Genomic DNA, 20,007 nt, shown 5'->3' on the forward strand with positions numbered 1-20,007 from the left:
AAAAAAAAAAACAACAGGAAGGAACTCTGCCAATGCTAACATATGTGAGTCTGTATCATGTCTTAGTTTCTATTATTATGTCCACTATATTAACACCGGGTAATAGGAGTCTAAAGATGACTAGGTCGCACAGTGAAAGAGTGGTTAGCATATAGGCCACACATACCTGGGTTCGATTCTCCGCTTGTTCTTGGGTACTACGGTTTCATGTTAGCTTCATTGGCTAATAACTCCAAATTGTCCGTAGGTATGAATGTGGTTATATCCACCGCAAAAAATCCCGGAATTAAAGAAACAAATGAACAACAACGAATTTTGTGAGTCTATATCGGCAATTTTTTATAATTGTTTTTTTAATGGAACAAAATAAGGCAAAATAACTATTTTGATGGTCTCTATAATGTTGTAGTGCTAACTTGCCGGAACATAATTCACCCCGGAACTATTGACGGGGGAGAAATTGCCACCCGGAGGGGTGAGCGCGAGGGAAAGGGGCTCTGTTGTTGTTGTTGTTGTTATTCAGTGTCATGTTAAGTCTCACGGAGTAAGTAGTGTGAGTTGTTGTTCTGTAAAAGAATAAAGTTCGATTCCGAGTTCGACACCCCGCCCTCAGACTCCAGTTATTCGGCACTTTAACGTCTTATTTTCTATATTATGTCTGCTATATACTTTGATTGTTGTGTTTGGTATATTCTATACTGTTAATTGCTAATGCTAATGCAAGCTAACTATGTCAAAGTATATCCAACGGTGCTGTTTTAGTATTGAAAATACTTGTGAGGGTTGTAGTCCCGTTTGTTAGCCAGGCAGCTAACATTGAAAACAAAAAATAAGACAAAAAAGTTACAATTTAGAACATATGGTAGATCCTGATAATTTGAAGAATTTCATAACAGGAAGGGAATGTTTGTTTACTTGTTTTGGGAGATTTGCGTACCCTCTTCCAGTGGAATCAGTGACATTCCAAACTCGGGGAAAACTTATGTGTTTGTGTTTTTTCCCATTGACGGATTTTTTCCCAGCTACACTAATAGGATCTACCAAATCCAAACCTAACAGACCGTGCTCAACTTCCGAGGATCATTGTTTTTCTATTTCTGTCGCAGTCCGTCTCATTTTCTCCCGAGGGGGTGGCTTCCTCCCAAATGTCTCTGCCCCCGTCCCTCCCTTCGTCCTTCTTAGACCTTCTGCTGCATCTCCATCTGCTGGCTGCTCTGTCCCTTCCCGTTCATTTCGTACACCGAGCTCTTCTGCTGTCGCTGACGGTAACACCACACCGTGACCACGGCGGCCGCCACCACCAAGCACACCGCCGCGATGACGGCCGCCACGGTGGGACCCCGACTACCGGAACCCGGTGGTGGGCAGCTCTCCCCGACGCAAATGGTCTCCCCGGCTTCTCCCTCCACTTTGCCCCTCTCACCGGTTTCGCCGGGAAGGTCGTGCAGCGTGTGTTCCACCACGGCGTCGTCGCGCCCCGGGCCGTGATGCAACACGGGGTGCTGGGTGAGGTCCAGCCGCCAGGAGTGGGTGGGTACCACCTGCTGGGTGTCGTACTCCTGGGAGGATGCTGAATCTGAGGATGATGCGTGATTGTCTGGTGCGGGGGTCTCCCATTCTTCAGGCATGTTCTTTTCCACCTCGTTGGGGTTGTCGGTCGCCTTGGCAACCGTCTCCCTCACCACATCTTCATTGACTGCCACCGGGTGCCCGTCCAGCCAGGAGTCATCAGTGGTGGCCGCCTGTCCCGGTTCCTCCTGGGTGATGTTCTGCGTTCGCTCGCTTGTTACGGAGAAGACGACACGTTGGTGACCGTTGTCATCGTGATGGTCTTCGTTGCTGTTGTGGTTTTCGTAGCTGTCATTGTCATCTCTCCTTCCATCATCGAAGTCGTCGTTGGCGTTGGTGTCTTCATAATGGTCTGTATGGTCCTTATGGTGGACGTGATCCACATGGTCCAAATGGTCATGATGGTCGCTATGATCTTCCTCGTGGTCATCATGATCATCCTGGTCATGACGGTCCTCGTGGTCATTATGATCCTCAGGAATGTCCTGATCTTCATGGTCTGTATGGTCCTCGTGATCCACATGGCTCAAATGGTCCTCCTTATTGTCATCATGGTCGTCTCGGTCTAGACGCTCCTCAGAACCATCTGGACGCTCTTGATGATCGTCGCCATCGTGAGTGACGTCGTCCTCATGTTCCTCGAAGCTATCGTGCCGGTTATCGTAACGAACGCGTTCCTCCTCATGCTCGCCCATATCGTAATGGTCATCAGGGTGGTCTTCGTAGCGGCTCCGGTCCTCCAGTTCCTCATCTGTAATGTGTTGTTCTATTTGACCCTGGTGGTGGTCTTCATCTTCATGGTGTTCGACACTGTCTTGGTCCTGGTGATGCGTCCTCCCGTCCTGCTCCTTGCTCTCCTCCGATTGGCCCCCGGAGGGCCTCTGTGGATCTTGAGTGATTGGATCCACGGACACGAGATGTTCCTCCTGCTGCTGGAAGGTCTCCGACGGGAACCAAAAGCGATGTTTCTGGGAAAGAAGAGAGACGGGTGCTTCTGTGGGGATTGTCGTTACCTCACGTCTGTCCTCGTCCCAACCGGGGTGCCCCGCAGAGTCCTCCAGGGCCTGTTCCTCCGTATGGTCTACATCTTCCACTTCTTGCTGACCGCGGTCTTCTGGCTGCTTTTCTTTGATGCTGAAGCTCATGTCTTGCAGCTCTTGACCCCAAGGTTCCTCTGATTGGGGTCCTCCATGAGCCTCCACGCGCCCGTCATCCTCGCTCTGGTGGTGCTCTTCTTCAGCATACGTGAACTTGTCTTCGTAGTCCATGTGACCTTCTGTGGAATCTGCGTGGATGCAAAGACAGAGATCAGTTCCGAACAATGAAGGTTTGTGAGGACCATGTCTGTTTTGGATCACGAGGAGAGTCAAATAGAAAGATCTGATTTGGGTTGTCCAAACTGTGGGCTGGGGGTACGTACATCATCAAGTCATCAGTCAATGTGGTGATAAATCTTACTCCCTGATATTTTACTAATTACTCCATTTTGCTCGATGGCTAGCGCTCTCAACATTGCGGACTCCGGTTTGGACCCAGGTGGAACGTGGTTCTGGTGGTGTTACACGGGTTCTTCTGTGTCCGTAGTGCTAATAATCAAGTCTACAATCTAGTCTACAATCAAGTTAACAATCTAGATCCAAACGGTACTGGTTGCATCATTTGTTCGATCCCGAGACGCCCTCTTGGGAACACAACGGTGACTAACATCTGCGCGACCTACCCCCGCACCAAGACAGCCTTTGGCCTTCAGACGACTTCTTGCGCCCTTCTACCTTCGCCGCACATCGGGCCACACGATGGCATGTTGCACCCAGGTGCCATTGCAGCCATTTTGGTCCCGACTCACAAGCGGGACATTGTTTTGCAAAGACCAGTCAACACTCAGCGCTAACAGCGCAAAGTTAACCTCCAGTCCGCGTCATAACGCCCCCCCCCCCCCCAAAAAAAAAAAAAAATTGTACCTTTGACACACATCTGCACCAGTCCGTACCACTCCCCGCAGCTATCGCACAGCAGACTGAAGGCGCTGTGCCCGTTGGGCATGACGTAGCCCGGCACGCACGAGTACAGCAGCTCGTCGCCCAACTCGAAGCCGCTGTGACCCTGCAGGCGGGCGTTGGGGAAAGACGGAGGGTCGCCGCACGGCACGCCTGTTGGGCAACAAAGATGGTGTCACAACAAAACAAAGCAAGTATCTCCGTATGTTGGACGGCAGCTTTTGGTAGCAACGACATGAAGATGGTTCTCCATGGTTGGTTCTCTCCGTGTGTGGTTGCTCACCTTTGTCTTTGATACAGAAGCCATTCAACTGCGTTGAGTCGCTTGTTGCGTTTTCTGTTCTGATGTCCACGGCTTTCAGCGAACCGCTTACGTAATTACACACAGTGGTCCTATAGGGAGATAATATAAATATACACTATGTTTATAGTCATAAAGATAGCATGAATTGTGTTGAAAATGCTTAGTGAGACATGTTAGCATAAATGTCATACACATACAGTATCATAATGTTTATCATTCTTAGACAAATTATGAATTATCCTTACTGACCTTTTTCGCTAAATGTACTGCAAAAAAGGTCAGTAAGGATAATTCAGAGAACATACTAACTCCTTATAAATCACAAATACTTAAACTTGCTGATATAGTTCACCTTCAAACAGCTAAAATAATGCATAAGGCTAAAAATAACCAATTACTTAAAAATGGCAATCCAATACATCCATACTTACTATAATCTCAGGGAAGAACTATGAATTTGAAACACTTCTATGCTAGGACTACGTTATGCTAGCCATAGTATTTCAGTATGTGGAATCAAACTATGGAATGGATTGAGTAAGGACCTCAAACAATGCACAACGATGAGCCAATTCAAGAAACAATACAAGCATACCCATTATGTCATTGTATGGTCATATCAAAAAAAATATCACAAAAAATAAATTTAAAATATAATATAATATATTATATATAATACAATAATTTATTTAATTTATTTAATTAAATAATTTAATTTATTATAATAAAATAAAGTAAAAAAAAATAACTTAAATTATATTAGGAAAGCAGGAAGTGAACAAATGTAACAGTTCCTGATTGTAAAAGTACCAGATGGAGGGGTAGGATTTAATAAGCTTTGCTTCTTCCTACTCCTTTTGGACATGTGGAACTGGGAACTGATTATGGGATGCACTCAATTGGAATCTGATGCATGTTCAAATGAAATGAAACCATTACCATTACCATTACAAATGCTCCATGATTAATGACTTCGGGCGATTATTCCCTAAGTCCCGCCTACATTGTGCTTAATGTTGACCATGTTTTTCAACCAATCTTGCTCATATTTTACACACATCTGCTTATCAGTCCCCGAAAGCTATGAACCAAATTTCTGATGATTGATGGTGCCCGGGTAATACAGTATCGGTGCCTGTTTGGACACATTTTCACCCTTTTGTATTGTTTTTCTGGTACCTTGTTACATGTTGCTTGTTGCTAGGCAGAATTCAAAAGGGTCATCACTTATTCTCGACTGGTTTAAGTAACACCCGGCGTTTATTCTTCAGCTCCTGGTTCAAATATTGTTGCAGCGTATCAGAAGCAGACGCGGCAACACTTTATCGCATTCCTGCTTCCCATGCAGACCAACACACGCATGGAAAATATCACTCGGCATCCCACACTGCAGTCATATTGGACTGGCGACACGCGGGACAAATCCACAGTTGGTTCTTAAAAACAATACAGCCCTCATGTTATTTTTTGGAATGTGGGAGGAAACCGGAGTACCCGGAGAAAACCCACGCATGCACGGGAAGAACATGCAAACTCCACACAGAGATGGCCGAAGGTGGAATCGAACTTGTGTCTTCTCCTAGCTGTGTGGCCGCCATGCAGCCACTAGTGTTTTCACAGGTTTTTAAAGTACCACAATGTGGTCCTATCATATAGAGGATCTTTGATCAGTATTTTCACAGTAGGTCCTTAAAAACAGCAGAGCCCTCCTGTCATATAGAGGATCTTTGACTACTGTTTTCACAGTCGGTTCTAAAAACAGCAGAGCCCTCCTGTCATATAGAGGATCTTTGACTACTGTTTTCGCAGTCGGTTCTAAAAACAGCAGATCACTCCTGTCATATAGAGGATCTTTGACTACTGTTTTCGCAGTAGGTCCTTAAAAACAGCAGAGAGCAGAGCCCTCCTGTCATATAGAGGATCTTGGACTACTGTTTTCGCAGTAGGTTCTAAAAACAGCAGAGCCCTCCTGTCATATCGAGGATCTTTGACTACTGTTTTCGCAGTAGGTCCTTAAAAACAGCATATCCCTCCTGTTATGCAGAGGATCTTTGACTACTGTTTTCGCAGTAGGTTCTAGAAACAGCAGATCACTCCTGTCATATAGAGGATCTTTGACTACTGTTATCGCAGTAGGTGCTAAAAGCAGCAGATCACTCCTGTAATATAGAGGATCTTTGAGTACTATTTTCGCAGTAAGTTCTAAAAACAGCAGATCACTCCTGTAATATAAAGGATCTTTGACGACAGTTTTCTCAATAGGTTCTAAAAACAGCAGATCACTCCTGTTATGTAAAGGATCTTTGACTACTGTTTCCGCAGTAGGTTCTAAAAACAGAAGATCACTCCTGTCATATAGAGGATCTTTGACTACTGTTTTCACAGTAGGTTCTAAAAACAGCAAAGCCTTCCTGTCATATAGAGGATCTTTGACTACTGTTTTCGCAGTAGGTTCTAAAAACAGCAGATCGCTCCTGTCATATAGAGGATCTTTGACTACTGTTTTCGCAGTAGGTTCTAAAAACAGCAGATCATTCCTGTAATATAGAGGATCTTTGACTACTGTTTTTGCAGTAGGTTCTAAAAACAGCAGATCACTCCTGTCATATAGAGGATCTTTGACTACTGTTTTCGCAGTAGGTTCTAAAAACAGCAGATCACTCCTGTAATATAGAGGATCTTTGACTACTATTTTTGTAGTAGGTTCTAAAAACAGCAGATCACTCCTGTTATGTAAAGGATCTTTGACTACTGTTTTCGCAGTAGGTTCTAAAAACAGCAGATCACTCCTGTAATATAGAGGATCTTTGACGACAGTTTTCTCAATAGGTTCTAAAAACAGCAGATCACTCCTGTTATGTAAAGGATCTTTGACTACTGTTTCCGCAGTAGGTTCTAAAAACAGCAGATCACTCCTGTAATATAAAGGATCTTTGACGACAGTTTTCTCAATAGGTTCTAAAAACAGCAGATCACTCCTGTTATGTAAAGGATCTTTGACTACTGTTTCCGCAGTAGGTTCTAAAAACAGCAGATCACTCCTGTAATATAGAGGATCTTTGAGTACTGTTTTCGCAGTAGGTCCTTAAAAACAGCAGAGAGCAGAGCCCTCCTGTCATACAGAGGATCTTTGACTACTGTTTTCGCAGTAGGTTCCAAAAACAGCAGATCACTCCTGTTATGTAAAGGATCTTTGACTACTGTTTCCGCAGTAGGTTCTAAAAACAGCAGATCACTCCTGTCATATAGAGGATCTTTGACTACTGTTTTCGCAGTAGGGTCTAAAAACAGCAGATCACTCCTGTAATATAGAGGATCTTTGAGTACTGTTTTCGCAGTAGGTCCTTAAAAACAGCAGAGAGCAGAGCCCTCCTGTCATACAGAGGATCTTGGACTACTGTTTTTGCAGTAGGTTCTAAAAACAGCTGAGCCCTCCTGTCATATCGAGGATCTTTGACTACTGTTTTCGCAGTAGGTCCTTAAAAACAGCATATCCCTCCTGTTATGCAGAGGATCTTTGACTACTGTTTTCGCAGTAGGTTCTAGAAACAGCAGATCACTCCTGTCATATAGAGGATCTTTGACTACTGTTATCGCAGTAGGTGCTAAAAGCAGCAGATCACTCCTGTAATATAGAGGATCTTTGACTACTATTTTCGCAGTAAGTTCTAAAAACAGCAGATCACTCCTGTAATATAGAGGATCTTTGACGACAGTTTTCTCAATAGGTTCTAAAAACAGCAGATCACTCCTGTTATGTAAAGGATCTTTGACTACTGTTTCCGCAGTAGGTTCTAAAAACAGCAGATCACTCCTGTCATATAGAGGATCTTTGACTACTGTTTTCGCAGTAGGTTCTAAAAACAGCAGATCACTCCTCTAATATAGAGGATCTTTGACCACCGTTTTCGCAGTAGGTTCTAAAAACAGCCGATCGCTCCTGTCATATAGAGGATCTTTGAGTAGTGTTCTTTGTGCATTCGGTTCTTAAAAACAGCAGATCATCATCAAGCTATTATGAACAAGCCACGCCCTATCCCTGTTGTGTCCAACCAATCAGGTCCCTTCCTGCCTGCGTGTCGTCTTCTGATATCTGGCGTTGATTCGCTTCAGTTGAAAAGTATATTTTTATGAATCCAAAAGCCAAAAGTTCTCAACTCTGGTGGTGAAAATGCTGAAAGAAAGTCCTAAGTATCCAAGCATGGTTCCTGTGTGTTATTGTTAGGAATGTGAGCGGCAAGGCGGTGAGAGTGTGAGAAACGCTTGTGAGTCACAGCGTACGTACGTACGCACGCCTTCCTGCGGCAGCAACATCAGCTTATAAGGGCAAAACGTGGACACGCCAGCGTCGCTAACGCGGGCACCAAGTGAAAACACAGACGACAACAAAAAAAAGCAGGACAATATGCACGACTTTTCCACAGGAATCACATTGTGTGTGTGTGTGTGTGTGTGTGTGTGTGTGTGTGTGTGTGTGTGTGTGTGCGACCTCACTAAGCTAACACTTGTTTGGTTGCCCTAGCAACAGCCACATCATGATTGACAGTTCAGACACGGATGTTGAGGCCGCAGGAACATGTACAGTAAGCTACATGTTGAGGCTACTTCCTGGTTTGTGGAGGGTGATGTCATTGGTTACGGTCACATGACTCAAAATACATTCCACATTTAGAAGCAGAACATTTGATGAGCTCCTGCCAGCTCATGAAAGCACCATGATGAATCCCACCAGGATTGTTTGTCGTTCCAGAGCCAAGTCCTCAAAAGGCTTGCTCGGATGAGTTTGGTGTGGAAGAAGCAATCGAACCTGAAACGGAGACGCAAGGCCACACAAAAAACGCCTTCATAGCTGGTTTGTTTCCTTTCATTTTCACTTCCTATAGGTGTCTACGTCTTATTAGCACTTAGCAGCGTGATTCCCGTTGGGAAATGGTTGCAGCAGAAGAGGAATTCAGTCTTCCAAGGTACGACGAGAAGCCGAGAAAGAATAAGAGCGATAACGTTCCTCTGAGCGAGCCCTTCCATCACCTCCATTTTCACATCCCACAGAGACGCCGATGAGGGACGGGTGGAAAAGAGGTGGAGATCTCGGACAAGACGGATGGGTGACGCGGTGAGAAACGTGGTGAGGATGTGTGAAACAATCCCAGCCGGGTGGGAAGGCGGGTGTGGCTGCCGGGAAGAAGCATACCCGTCGCCATTTTGAGGCCGTGTGCTAACTTCGACTTCCATCATGGACAATAATCGACTTGCTATTTCTCCATTTTTCTTTATTAGACAAGCTCAAAGAGACATTGCTAATCCTCCTTGCTAATGTTGGTAAAAACACAGCTGACAAATCTGAAGTTGCAGTAAAACTGCCTTCCTTAGGCTTCACTACACATCTTAAAAGAAAACCTGGAGCTCTGATGAAGAGGGAAGGGAAATGGACATGGAAATGCGTATCATACCGCCCCTAGTAAGATGAGCCCGCCCCACCACTTTGTTAAAAAAACAGGCTTCGCTACACATCTTTAAAAAAAGATTTTGAGGCTAATTGTATAAAAATTGTAAAAAAAAAAAAAAAAGACCCGGCCATATAAAAAAAAAAGTTGTGCATAAAATTACTGCTGATTGTCCCATTTTATTTCCCATATTATTTATTATTTAATTTTATATTTGTTGTATATATATATATATAAATATATTATATATGTATATATACAGTATTTATGCATATAGTGTCTATATATATATACATATACATATATATGTATATATGTATATATATGTGTATATATATAATTATTTATTTATTATTACGTTATTTATTTTTATATTTGTATGTATATATATATATGTATAAATTATATATATATATGTGTTATATTTTAATATATATATATATATATATATATATATATATATATATATATATATATATATATATATATATATATACGTATATACACACACATACAAATATTAAAATAAATAATATGGTAAATAAAATAGGAAAATCAACAGTAATTTTATCTTATTAGTCCGCATTCATAACATTGTAATGATATGAAATCTCACTTTTAGAAGAATAATATTATGAGGAAATTAAAGTAGCATTGTGTTGAAATGTTAATGAGAGAAAATAATATTATTATTATGAGAAGCAAACAAAACAAGAGAAATCTGGAATTTTTGGAAAATTAGGTTGGGGGAAAGTTAGAATATTAGAATAAAGTCAAAATATTATGTGAATACATTTATAATTACAAGAAGAAAATTTGCAAGCGAAAATAATGAAGTGACGTAGTTGGAAAATTGAAACAAAAACGATCAGAATAAAGTGAAAAACAATATCATTTTAGTGGCATTTCACCTACATTACAAAGCTGAAATGCAGTTTTTTCTTGAAATATGCATCAAATATGCAATACAACACAAGAAATTGGCAATGTTACTTTTTCATGTGAATTCTGAGTTGTTTTAAAATGTATAAATTGGTTCATAGTTGGTAATAAATATGTTAAAATGTATTGTACAACTGATTAAAAAGCTATTGTTAAAAGTGAGACGTCTTCACCCAAAACAATCATTTCAGTGACAGCAACAGTGAGTGCTCTTCTCGTGTCGAGACAATCTTTGACGTTTTTTCTTCTCTCGGTGAAGCCCAAGCTAGCAAAGGTAGAAATGAAGTTTGAAAAGCTCATAAATAAGCTCTGTTTGTTCTAAAACTTGGGAAACTTTCGTCTTTGTGAGTATCTGTATCAAAAACACTTCAAATAGCCATCTCAAATAGTCCTGAATTATTATTTTGAATGTGTTTGTCAAGTGGATGGTGTGATGTACTGTAGCTGTTAGCTAGCTTGTGTTTTGGCTAGCTACTTCTTTAGCATATTTCATGTACATTTATGGATAGTAATTGTATATTTTGTATGTTACAGCTACCTTACAGCTACCTGCATGGTAAAGAAAGCTTCACTAAAGCAAGAAAAGTAAGACTTTTGGACAGAGTTATTTTTATATTGGTTGGCTGGCTGCTAGCAGCATACACTAACGTATTGGTAGGACGGCCCTTATTGGAAAGTCCTTGTATGTGATATATGTGATATATGTGATGTATGGCGTCCATGACGTTAGACAAGTGCAGAGTGAAGTGGATAAAGTACAAGATAGTACTTCTTAGAGACAATCACAGCTCATTAGCATTAAAGCTACACACAATGCAGTGTTAGTAAAAGCATAAAGAATATGATCCTGTTGAACGTCCTTCCTTCCTGTCTGCTTGTGATGCTAAGACATGTCACGTTACCGCGGTGATGGAGGCGCTTGTCGACATGACACCCCGCCTCAGAATCTTCCCCCTCTCAGACCCCCGCCCCTTCCAGGAAGGAACAGAGGAGCCTTTTCTCCCTGCCTTCCTCGCTCCTTTTTACCTCCCTTCACCGCTTTGTTACGCTTGTCCTCTTTCTAACGGCCACCTTTGCCTCCTTTCAACTTCATTCATCACACACACACACACACAAACACACACACACGACCTTTGACTTCTCTGGAAGCCTGCTAACATGGCGCTCCTCTTCACAGAGCAAGGTGTGTGTGTGTGTGGGGTTTCTTACCCCACGGTGCCACCGTGCAGCCACCCTCGGGTGCACAGTGAGAAGAAGCACTCCATGACGGCGTGGCGGAGATCGGCGGCTGACGCCAAGCGGGCCTGCTGAGAGGCGCACGCCCGCTCGGCCTCCCTGAAACCCAGAAAGCTGGAGGAATTGCTGAGCTCCACCACGAACACTCGGCCTCCAGAGAAAAAGAGAAGGAAAAAACATTTTATTTATTTATTGCACTTTTTAATAGACAAAATTATCTGTGACATGTACAAAAAAAACCCACAACAATTCTTTCAGATGAGAGATTCATGGTAAATAGTGAAAATAGTTTAGCATTTACCTTTATTAACATATTTTTTGTATAGATTATGAAATATAACAATTAAATAAAACAAATGAAACCTTTTAAAAACGGACAATTCCCAAATGTCTCACATCTCAAATATTTTTAAAATTTTTTACATTAAAAATACATCTATTTTATTACAATCGAATTACAATTAATTTCAAAAATAATAAATAATACATTAATATTTATTTTTAATTATTTAATAATCTCTATAATAATATTGTTTACCATTTAAAAAATATTATTTTCCCAAATTCTCACATTCCAATTTTTTTTCAATAAAGTGATTATAAAAATAAATAATACATTGATTAAATACAATTACTTACTTTTTAAAAACATTACATTCCCAAATGTGTCACGTCCCAAATATAAAAAAATGCCTTTTTTTCTAAAATACACTTAATTCTTGTATTAAACCTACACTAAACTAATATGTGTCCAAATGCGCCTCTCATATTTAACCACAAATTATCATCCAAAATGAAGTGAATTATTGTTAATTTGTTCATTAGATGCCATTTACTGCATTTCCCCGGTAATTAGCACCTCATTTACACGTCATTAAGGATGTGCCAAACACACACAGGGGTGACTGCACTGGTCTTTATAGAAATATAAAGAAATACATATATGCAAAAGATCAAAGATGTTTGTCTTTGATAGCACAGTCACCAAAAAGATGTTAGATTGCATGTCATTCTTCACTTAAAAGCTACTGAAGATGATTTCTGCCATAATTTATCACATTTTCTTGCTGTACTCACCGTCCGCATGTACAACAGAAGCCAAGAAAAGGCAAGAAAAGCATCCAAAGAGGCCCAGCATCCTTTCACCCTCAATAAACGTCACCTTTGTCCCAAGTTCCGAAAAGAAAGCGTCCAAAGAGTGAGAGCCGTATCCTGGAAGTCAATCTCTCAGGCTTCAGAAGGACGAGACGTTCCTCCAGAGGCTGCAGAGGTGAGACTGGGCAGGGAGGAGTGGTGATGATGATGATGATGATGATGATGCTGGTGGTGGTGATGACGGTGATGATGAGGCAAAGGAAGCGGGACGCGTCCGCCCCATCAAATAGTCGCCCTGGCCAGCAGATGGAGAGCCGGTGTGAAAAGTTGCATGTTGCCGTGAGTCCAACACGTCACGGCTTCAAGTCCCGGTGGGAGGAGGAGGAGGAGGAGGAGAAGGAGGAGGCCGCTCAATCCCTCCTCCTCTTCCTGCTCTTGGACTGGAACATTATTACCGAAAAAAATGTGAGGTTGCTGCATGCAGAAGCACCCTTGAGCAAGACAATTTGGAACGTCCACACGAGGTGAACTGCTGTCACAAAAGTAAAAGTTTTCACCTTTAATGACGAAGCATTCCCAACTCCACCGACACCCCCTGACAAAACTGGGATCTCCTTATCATGTCAGTAACATTGGAAGCAATCTGGACCGCCAAGGTTACATTTTTTTCTCATCACCTTTGAATGTCCCTTCCAAAGCCTGAACGGGCAGTTTTGTGGCATTGAAGGACACCAAGTCTTTGAGTGGCATCTGATTATTGGTTATTGTGCTGCAGTCTGCACCACTAAGGGTCTTCATTCAGGTCCAGGACCACTTCGTGTCTTGACGGACAGCCCATCGGATCAGTGTCATTTTTTGGGGGTCTACCACTTGACTTTTTTGTTCCATAATGCTGAGGATTCTTCCAAAAATGAAGAATGAGCGTCTTACTGTGTCCAACCTAGGCAGCTCCACCATCTCACCACGTTGAAGAAGAGAAAGCTCCTTAGCTTTAGCCATCAGGAGGGCATGACCCCGTCAATGGGTGTCTCCAAAATATTAAAGTGTTCCAAAAAGTTTTGTTCTTCTACTCTGGGATTATTCTGCCAAGATTGGTCTTGAAACGGTTTCATTGTTGGACTGTATTTTTTCCACAACATCAACCATGATGATCATCTGGGAATATGGAATGAGCATGTCGTTTGTACTCTCAGAGCAATGCCGTGTTTTCGTCTTTTATGGGGACCGTAGTGGTGACCATGTTATTGCTTTGAATCTCCAGGTGTCACGGTCCGGATGTCGCCTGATTTGACACCGCTGGACTCTTTCCTGTGGGGCCAGAAGCGACCTGGGGGCACCACTACAAGATCTCCACGATATTGAACAACGAATCAGAGATAAGGTAGCATCCTGTGAGGGACGGGGGAATGATTGTGAGAGTGTAACCGTGCATCCAAAGAGAAGGACGCCATGTTGACATCCATTAATCCAGTCCTAATATGGTCCACACCTGATTATTTATGATGATTTATGGCGGCCGATATTGCATCATGAAATATTCCAGTATATTTATTTATACAATCATGTAAAAAAATGATGTTTCTTCAGTTTATCGATCCATTTGACCGACTGCTATAACTAAAGGTACATTAGTTTGGACAGATATCATGATCATAACAAAAAATAGCTCATCTGGCAACTTCCATGATTTCGACCCATATCATTGAAGTTCTTACATCGATAGCTGTAGCATCGTACTGACCAAAAATTTGTGTTTGTCATGATTCCGTTTGTCCAAATAAAGTTGTGCCAGGCATTCAAATGAAGAAGAAGAAGATGAAGAAACGTCATTTTGTTCCATGCCTTTATGATAATATTGTGTAATATTTCATGATGCGTTGTTCTCGTTTGCTAATTGGCTGGCATAAATCATGTTAGTAATGAGCCCCCCCCCCCATAAGTAAATATCACCAAAGGGCCACAAGTCAAATGAAGACGAGTCTTGATTGGTTGCCATCAAATGAAGCTAATCCTTAGGAGAATAAGCTTAATGAAGATGTCCACTTTACGTTGATCAAACCTTCTCTTCCTCCTCTGGGTGTGTATGTGTGTGTGTGTGTGTTCCAGTATGGAAACAGAGATAACCACATGTGACCATGGCGTTGATGGCGGCCATTGTTCTGCCGCAGGGGGGATCAGGGGGAAGATAATGTTCCATGCGGGTAGCGGTGGTGTGTTCAGGGTCCATACCAGCACTGTTACATGTGAAATGTTTATTTAGAAGTGATTTGGGGAGCTTCTGGGGCGGGCGGTGCTGAGAAGGATGTTTGCAGCGTGAGCTTTGTTGACGGGCGTTGCTGGTCTTATGCACACTAAAACATCACACACGTGTGTAATCTCACACACTCCGCGCTGTCAACCACGAGAGCGCGGCCCGAGGTGGCGTCCGGGTGTGTGTGATTGACTCACAGGAAGCTCGCAATATAGCAACGCGGGTCAGCAAGGTAGGAAGCGAGGCATGGTTTCCACGGTAACACCCCACATGAAACCTTAAAGTGGTCGGGCGGAAGCGGGTCGGGACAAACACGGACGTGTGAAAGCTGCGTCTTTCAGCCCCAAAAGTGTCACCCGAACGCACCGCGATGACCTCAGCAAATGGTCAGCTGGAGAGTATGTTTGGCACCTACGTGGCGCCCAAAATAGGAAACCGGACATTATTTTCTAGCGCTCTTGTGACTCTTGAGGCCTTGTGACATGCTCTGAGGGTCATGAAGAGAAGACATGAAATACTGGATGTAGCGAGGGTCATGCTGCCCCCTGCTGGACGCATTTGCAACATGCCGTGTCAGCTGAGTGAAGAAGCTTTGTTTATAGTCTACAGCACAGGGGTGTTCAATTAAAATTGAGTAAGGTACCGTTTATGTAATACGCTGTGTAGTCCGAAACTTGTCTTGCTTGGAATTGGGTAAATGCTCCACATGTTGTTCAGTGAGTATGGATTTGGAACCCCTATTTGGTGCTGGCTGTGCATTCATTATTCATTCATTCATTTTCTACCAGCCAATCACAGGGCACATATAGACAAACAACCATTCACACTCACATTCATACCTATGGACAATTTGGAGTGGCTAATTAACCTAGCATGTTTTTGGAATGGGGGAGGAAACCGGAGTAAACCCACGCATGCACGGGGAGAACGTGCAAACTCCACACAGAGATAGCCGAGGGTGGAATCAAACTCGGGTCTCCTAGCTGTGTGGCCGCCGTGCGCGCTAGAAACAAACAAAAATGATTACTACTACTATAAGAATTTAAACTTTATTCACAAGTCACACATGGCTCCATTGTCACCGTTTCAACAAACGTTTCAGACCAACATTACCTGGAATGTATCGATATTTTGATTTGAGAATCAATTTTAGGCCTGGTATCAGAAATATCGATATTTCAGTATCGATCCGCACATCAGCAGTAGAAGTTGGTGTAGCTATCAAATGTAGAAATGAGAAAAGAAATAATAAAAAGTTAAAATCAAGGGTGGAAAATTGATAAAAAACTGACAAAAAGAAGACAAAATATAAAAGTCTATTGTAAAAATTGGTACACAGCACAAAATGAATACATCAAAGGTAGAAATTGGTCAAAAAACATGAAATATAGTAAATGAGAGTCGAACTTGAAAGAAAATACCAAACGCAGCAATCAAAACAAATCCACCACGAGGGCTCGTCCCTCTGCGATGACGTCACATAGCTCCGCCCCCTTCTTCCTGGACTGCAAGTAAACAGAAAAAACGTCGACTGGCTTTGTGGTTTCATTCTCCCGACGAGTGACAAACGAAGAGGACGCTTTGTGGTGGTCGACAGTCGGGCTCCGCTTTGTGTCTTTTTATGTCCACTTAAAGAGCGAAGTTCGCCTTTTAAAGCTCACCTTCACCGTCACGATGTGGACGGTGGAGGCGGAAGTGAAGTCACACGACAGAGCGTCCATGTTATTATTGTTGTTTTGTTAGTCCTGCGATGAGACGGCGAGCTGGGGAGCCGCCGGCCTACGAAAAGAGCTACGTGCACAGCCTTCCCGGAGCACCCACAGCGCCCTCGCACAGCGCCCGGGCGACGGGAGCCTCGCTTGCGGCTGGCAGGAGGAGAAGGAAACGAGGCGGAGGAGGACCCTGGCTCGGCTCGACTCGGCACTGCTCGGCTCCCGCACCACAGCCACCACCACCGCCTAAACCGGAGCGAAAATAAAACGGCGACAGAGACAGCTGCGCCGAGCGGCTCGGCCGGGGTCGACGCGGCTCGCGAGCAGGGACGCCGCAGACATGAACGGCATCACCAAGGGCCGCTTCGAGGTAGGACAGCCGCCGAACTGATCGCTCCTCGGCGGCCAGACGTGGGAGGAGTGGGGCTTGCATAAGCGACGCGCTGGGTGTTCGTAGGCGGGTCTCTGACAGTGTTTGTACACATATTTATCTACATTATATATACATATATACCACGGGATTCGGTTCTTTATTTACGATTCCGACAACATGCATGTCAGGACGGGGGAGGGGGGGCAGGCTGGCGGCCACGGTCGCCTCAGGTGACCGGCTCCCAGTGGGGAGGGCGGAGGTGGGGTGCATATCGAGAGTCGTACCGTCAACACAAGCTGCGTTTGGATCTCTTTTCTCTCGCAGACACACTGACGGACATTTTGCTTCATGAGATGACAGTCAAGGCAAATCTTGTCAACACATGATGTATTGTTGACAAATGCTAATTGTGTCACATGACCCAGTCTAACCTTTATGAGCAGTGGGGGGCCAACCTGTATGACATAATAAACACCAGATTAGGGTGTAGATTATGGGCATTATGGGATGTACGTCTTCGTAGGTGGGCAGTATATCGAGTTGTGATGTCAACACAAGCTGCACCACATTGCATTGATCTTGCAATGAAGCGTTTGGACAGACGCTGTTCTATAAAATCGATGAGCCAATCATCAATTTGTACCTTGTATGGCGTAATAACTCAATAACCGGGCTAGCAGCTATGTTTATTATTGTATTGTTGCTACGCTGCACTGCATCATACTGTTGTGATGCTAACCGTATGCCTTCATTTGTAACACTCCGCTCTCGCTGTCGTCAGTGGACATTGTTTGGCCACTGGATTCCACCTTGGATTCCACGTTGCTGAGATTCTTCTAAGAGTGATCATTGTGTGCTTGACCTTCACCTTAAGTCTGGAGAAGGTGGGGGCGGACCACCTGAGATGATGGCGTTTCAGTGCGCAGGAGTGGGCGCACTGTCGAGGAAACAGAAAAGGGAGCGTGACAGCACGGAGGAACTCCCTGCTTGGGAATGTCGCTCGGCTGGCGCAAGGAAGCGGAGCGCCACGGCGCTGGAGCCATATCTTTTTTTAAAGAACGGGTTGCATTGGACGACATGTCACACACCTGGAACGGAAAGCCTTGGGATGACTGCAGTCCTTTCCTGTTACTTGTTTAATGCGAGTCAAGTAGAGGATCTTTGACTAGCGCCATCACAGTAGGTGCTTAGAAACAACAGATACCTCCTGTCCAATATGGAGGATCTTTGACTTGCAATTTTGCAGCTGGTCCTTTTTAAGGACCACAATGTGGCCATGTACTCTGTAAAAATAGAGGATCTTTGACTCATGTTATTACCACAGATCCTTATAAACAGCAGAGACCTCCTGTCATATTGGGGATCTTTGGCTAGCATTTTTGCAATAGATCATTTTTGAATACCTCAATGTGGGCCTGTCATTTAGAGGATCTTTACCTCGTGTTTTTGTAGTAGATCCTTAAAAACAGCAGAGCCCCTCTTCATATATAGGATCTTTGATTAGCGTTTTTCACTGTTGGTTTACACAAACAGCATATCTTGTCATCTAAAGGATCTTTGACTGGTGCTTTTTACTATTGGTTCTCAAAAACACCGTATCCTGGCACATAGAGGATCTTTGACTAATATTTTTGCAGTAGGTCCTTTTTAAGTACCACAATGTGGCCCTGTACTGTGTAAATATAGAGGATCTTTGACTCACGTTATTATCACAGATTCTTAAAAACAGCAGAGACCTCCTGTCCTGTCATATAGGGGATCTCTGACGAGCATTTTTGCAGTTGGTCATTAAAACAGGAAAGCACTCTTGTATCATAGATGATCTTTGACTAGCATTTTTGCAGTAGACCCTTAAAAACAGCAGAGCCCTTCTTCATATATAGGATCTTTGAATAGTGTTTTTCACTGTTGGTTTACACAAACAGCATATCCTGTCATATAGAGGATCTTTGACCGGTGTTTTTTTTACTGTTGGTTCTCAAAAACAGTATATCCTGTCATATAGAGGATCTTTAACCGGTGTTTTTTTACTGTTGGTTCTAAAAAACAGCATATCCTGTCATATAGCGGATCTTTGACCGGTGTTTTTAACTGTTGGTTCTCAAAAACAGCATATCCTGTCAAATAGAGGATCTTTGACTAGCATTTTTGCATTTTTTTTAATAAGAAAATGTGGTCCTGTCATATAGAGAATCTCTTTTGTACAATATAGTGCGGTCGTATAGAGGATCTTTGACTGACTTTATTTTGCTGTAGGTCCTTTTTAAATAGCACAGTGTGGTCCAAGAATATTTCCTGTTCTATGCACCATTAAGTCTGTCAGTAATTGACAATATGTGCAAATGTTTGCTCTTGTATTCTCACCATATGAAGGGAGAAGATTGCAATTAGGTTTTATATTGAAATAAATCCAAATGAGCGCTCAGTTAAACTCGTCACTGCTTGATTAATTGCCTCGCCAAATGAAAGCAGCAATGAAATCAACTACCACCAAATTTTATGACCTTATGAAAGTTAATATTCTTCGCCAAAGCTTTTTTTTTTTAATGACTCCGATCCCTGCGTGTTTCTGGAGAAGGAGGTCAAAGGTTACGTTATCGGGTCTAAATTTAGTCCTGGCTTTGGAGAGACATTTGGCGGCCACTTATCTGCCCGCCGGACTCTTCCTCACTCCTCTGCGGTCAAATTACGGTCAATTTACTTTCACTTCATTCAATCCACAACACTGGAGAAGAAGAAGTGAAGGCCACGTTGACAAGAAGCTATGTTAGCTACTGAAAAGAAGAAAACGACAAAGTGGATTAGCCTCACTACACACTCAATGACTCAAGTCCCGCCCACATTGTTCTTGATGGCGGCCATGTTTTTCAACCAAGTCACCACCACTGCCAATAGATTGTATTCCTGAGGGAAAATCGTCCGATTGAGCTGTGTGAGAAATTTCAATCAAACTTTAGATGTTGAATAACAGCGCCTCCGTGTGGTGTGTTTGTAAATAAACAAATGGCGGTTCACATTCTTGACGCATTTTCACTCTTTTTGCGTGCGTCAGGAGTAGAATGGAGTCTTGTTTTCCCCGCACGA

The 20,007-nt window shown here is 43.1% G+C and overlaps 2 protein-coding genes across 5 annotated transcripts in view; one reads left to right on the forward strand and one right to left on the reverse strand.

The window, feature by feature from the left end:
• Positions 1–12,747, reverse strand: LOC131101905 (sushi domain-containing protein 5-like). The gene is made up of 5 exons (XM_058047309.1): positions 12,570–12,747; positions 11,466–11,643; positions 3,850–3,959; positions 3,531–3,719; positions 1–2,854 (listed from the first exon to the last, which is right to left on the reverse strand). The coding sequence occupies exons 1-5, from the start codon at positions 12,628–12,630 to the stop codon at positions 1,179–1,181; spliced, it is 2,214 nt and encodes a 737-aa protein (XP_057903292.1). The 5' UTR covers positions 12,631–12,747; the 3' UTR covers positions 1–1,178.
• fbxl2 (F-box and leucine-rich repeat protein 2) overlaps positions 10,493–20,007 on the forward strand; it is a 26,578-nt gene continuing 17,063 nt past the window's right edge. Inside the window, exons 1-5 of one of the 4 annotated variants that reach the window (XM_058047311.1) lie at positions 10,493–10,530; positions 10,791–10,841; positions 11,434–12,762; positions 13,849–13,968; positions 16,582–16,920. In XM_058047311.1, the coding sequence (XP_057903294.1) occupies positions 16,891–16,920 (30 nt within the window). In that variant the 5' untranslated portion in view covers positions 10,493–10,530; positions 10,791–10,841; positions 11,434–12,762; positions 13,849–13,968; positions 16,582–16,890. Of the gene's footprint in view, positions 10,601–10,790; positions 10,842–11,433; positions 12,763–13,848; positions 13,969–16,310; positions 16,921–20,007 lie in introns of those variants that run through there. The other 3 variants (XM_058047310.1, XM_058047312.1, XM_058047313.1) reach the window with 3 other exon arrangements.

This window comes from Doryrhamphus excisus, chromosome 14 (assembly GCF_030265055.1).
Source record: "Doryrhamphus excisus isolate RoL2022-K1 chromosome 14, RoL_Dexc_1.0, whole genome shotgun sequence".
Lineage (NCBI taxonomy): Eukaryota > Metazoa > Chordata > Actinopteri > Syngnathiformes > Syngnathidae > Doryrhamphus > Doryrhamphus excisus.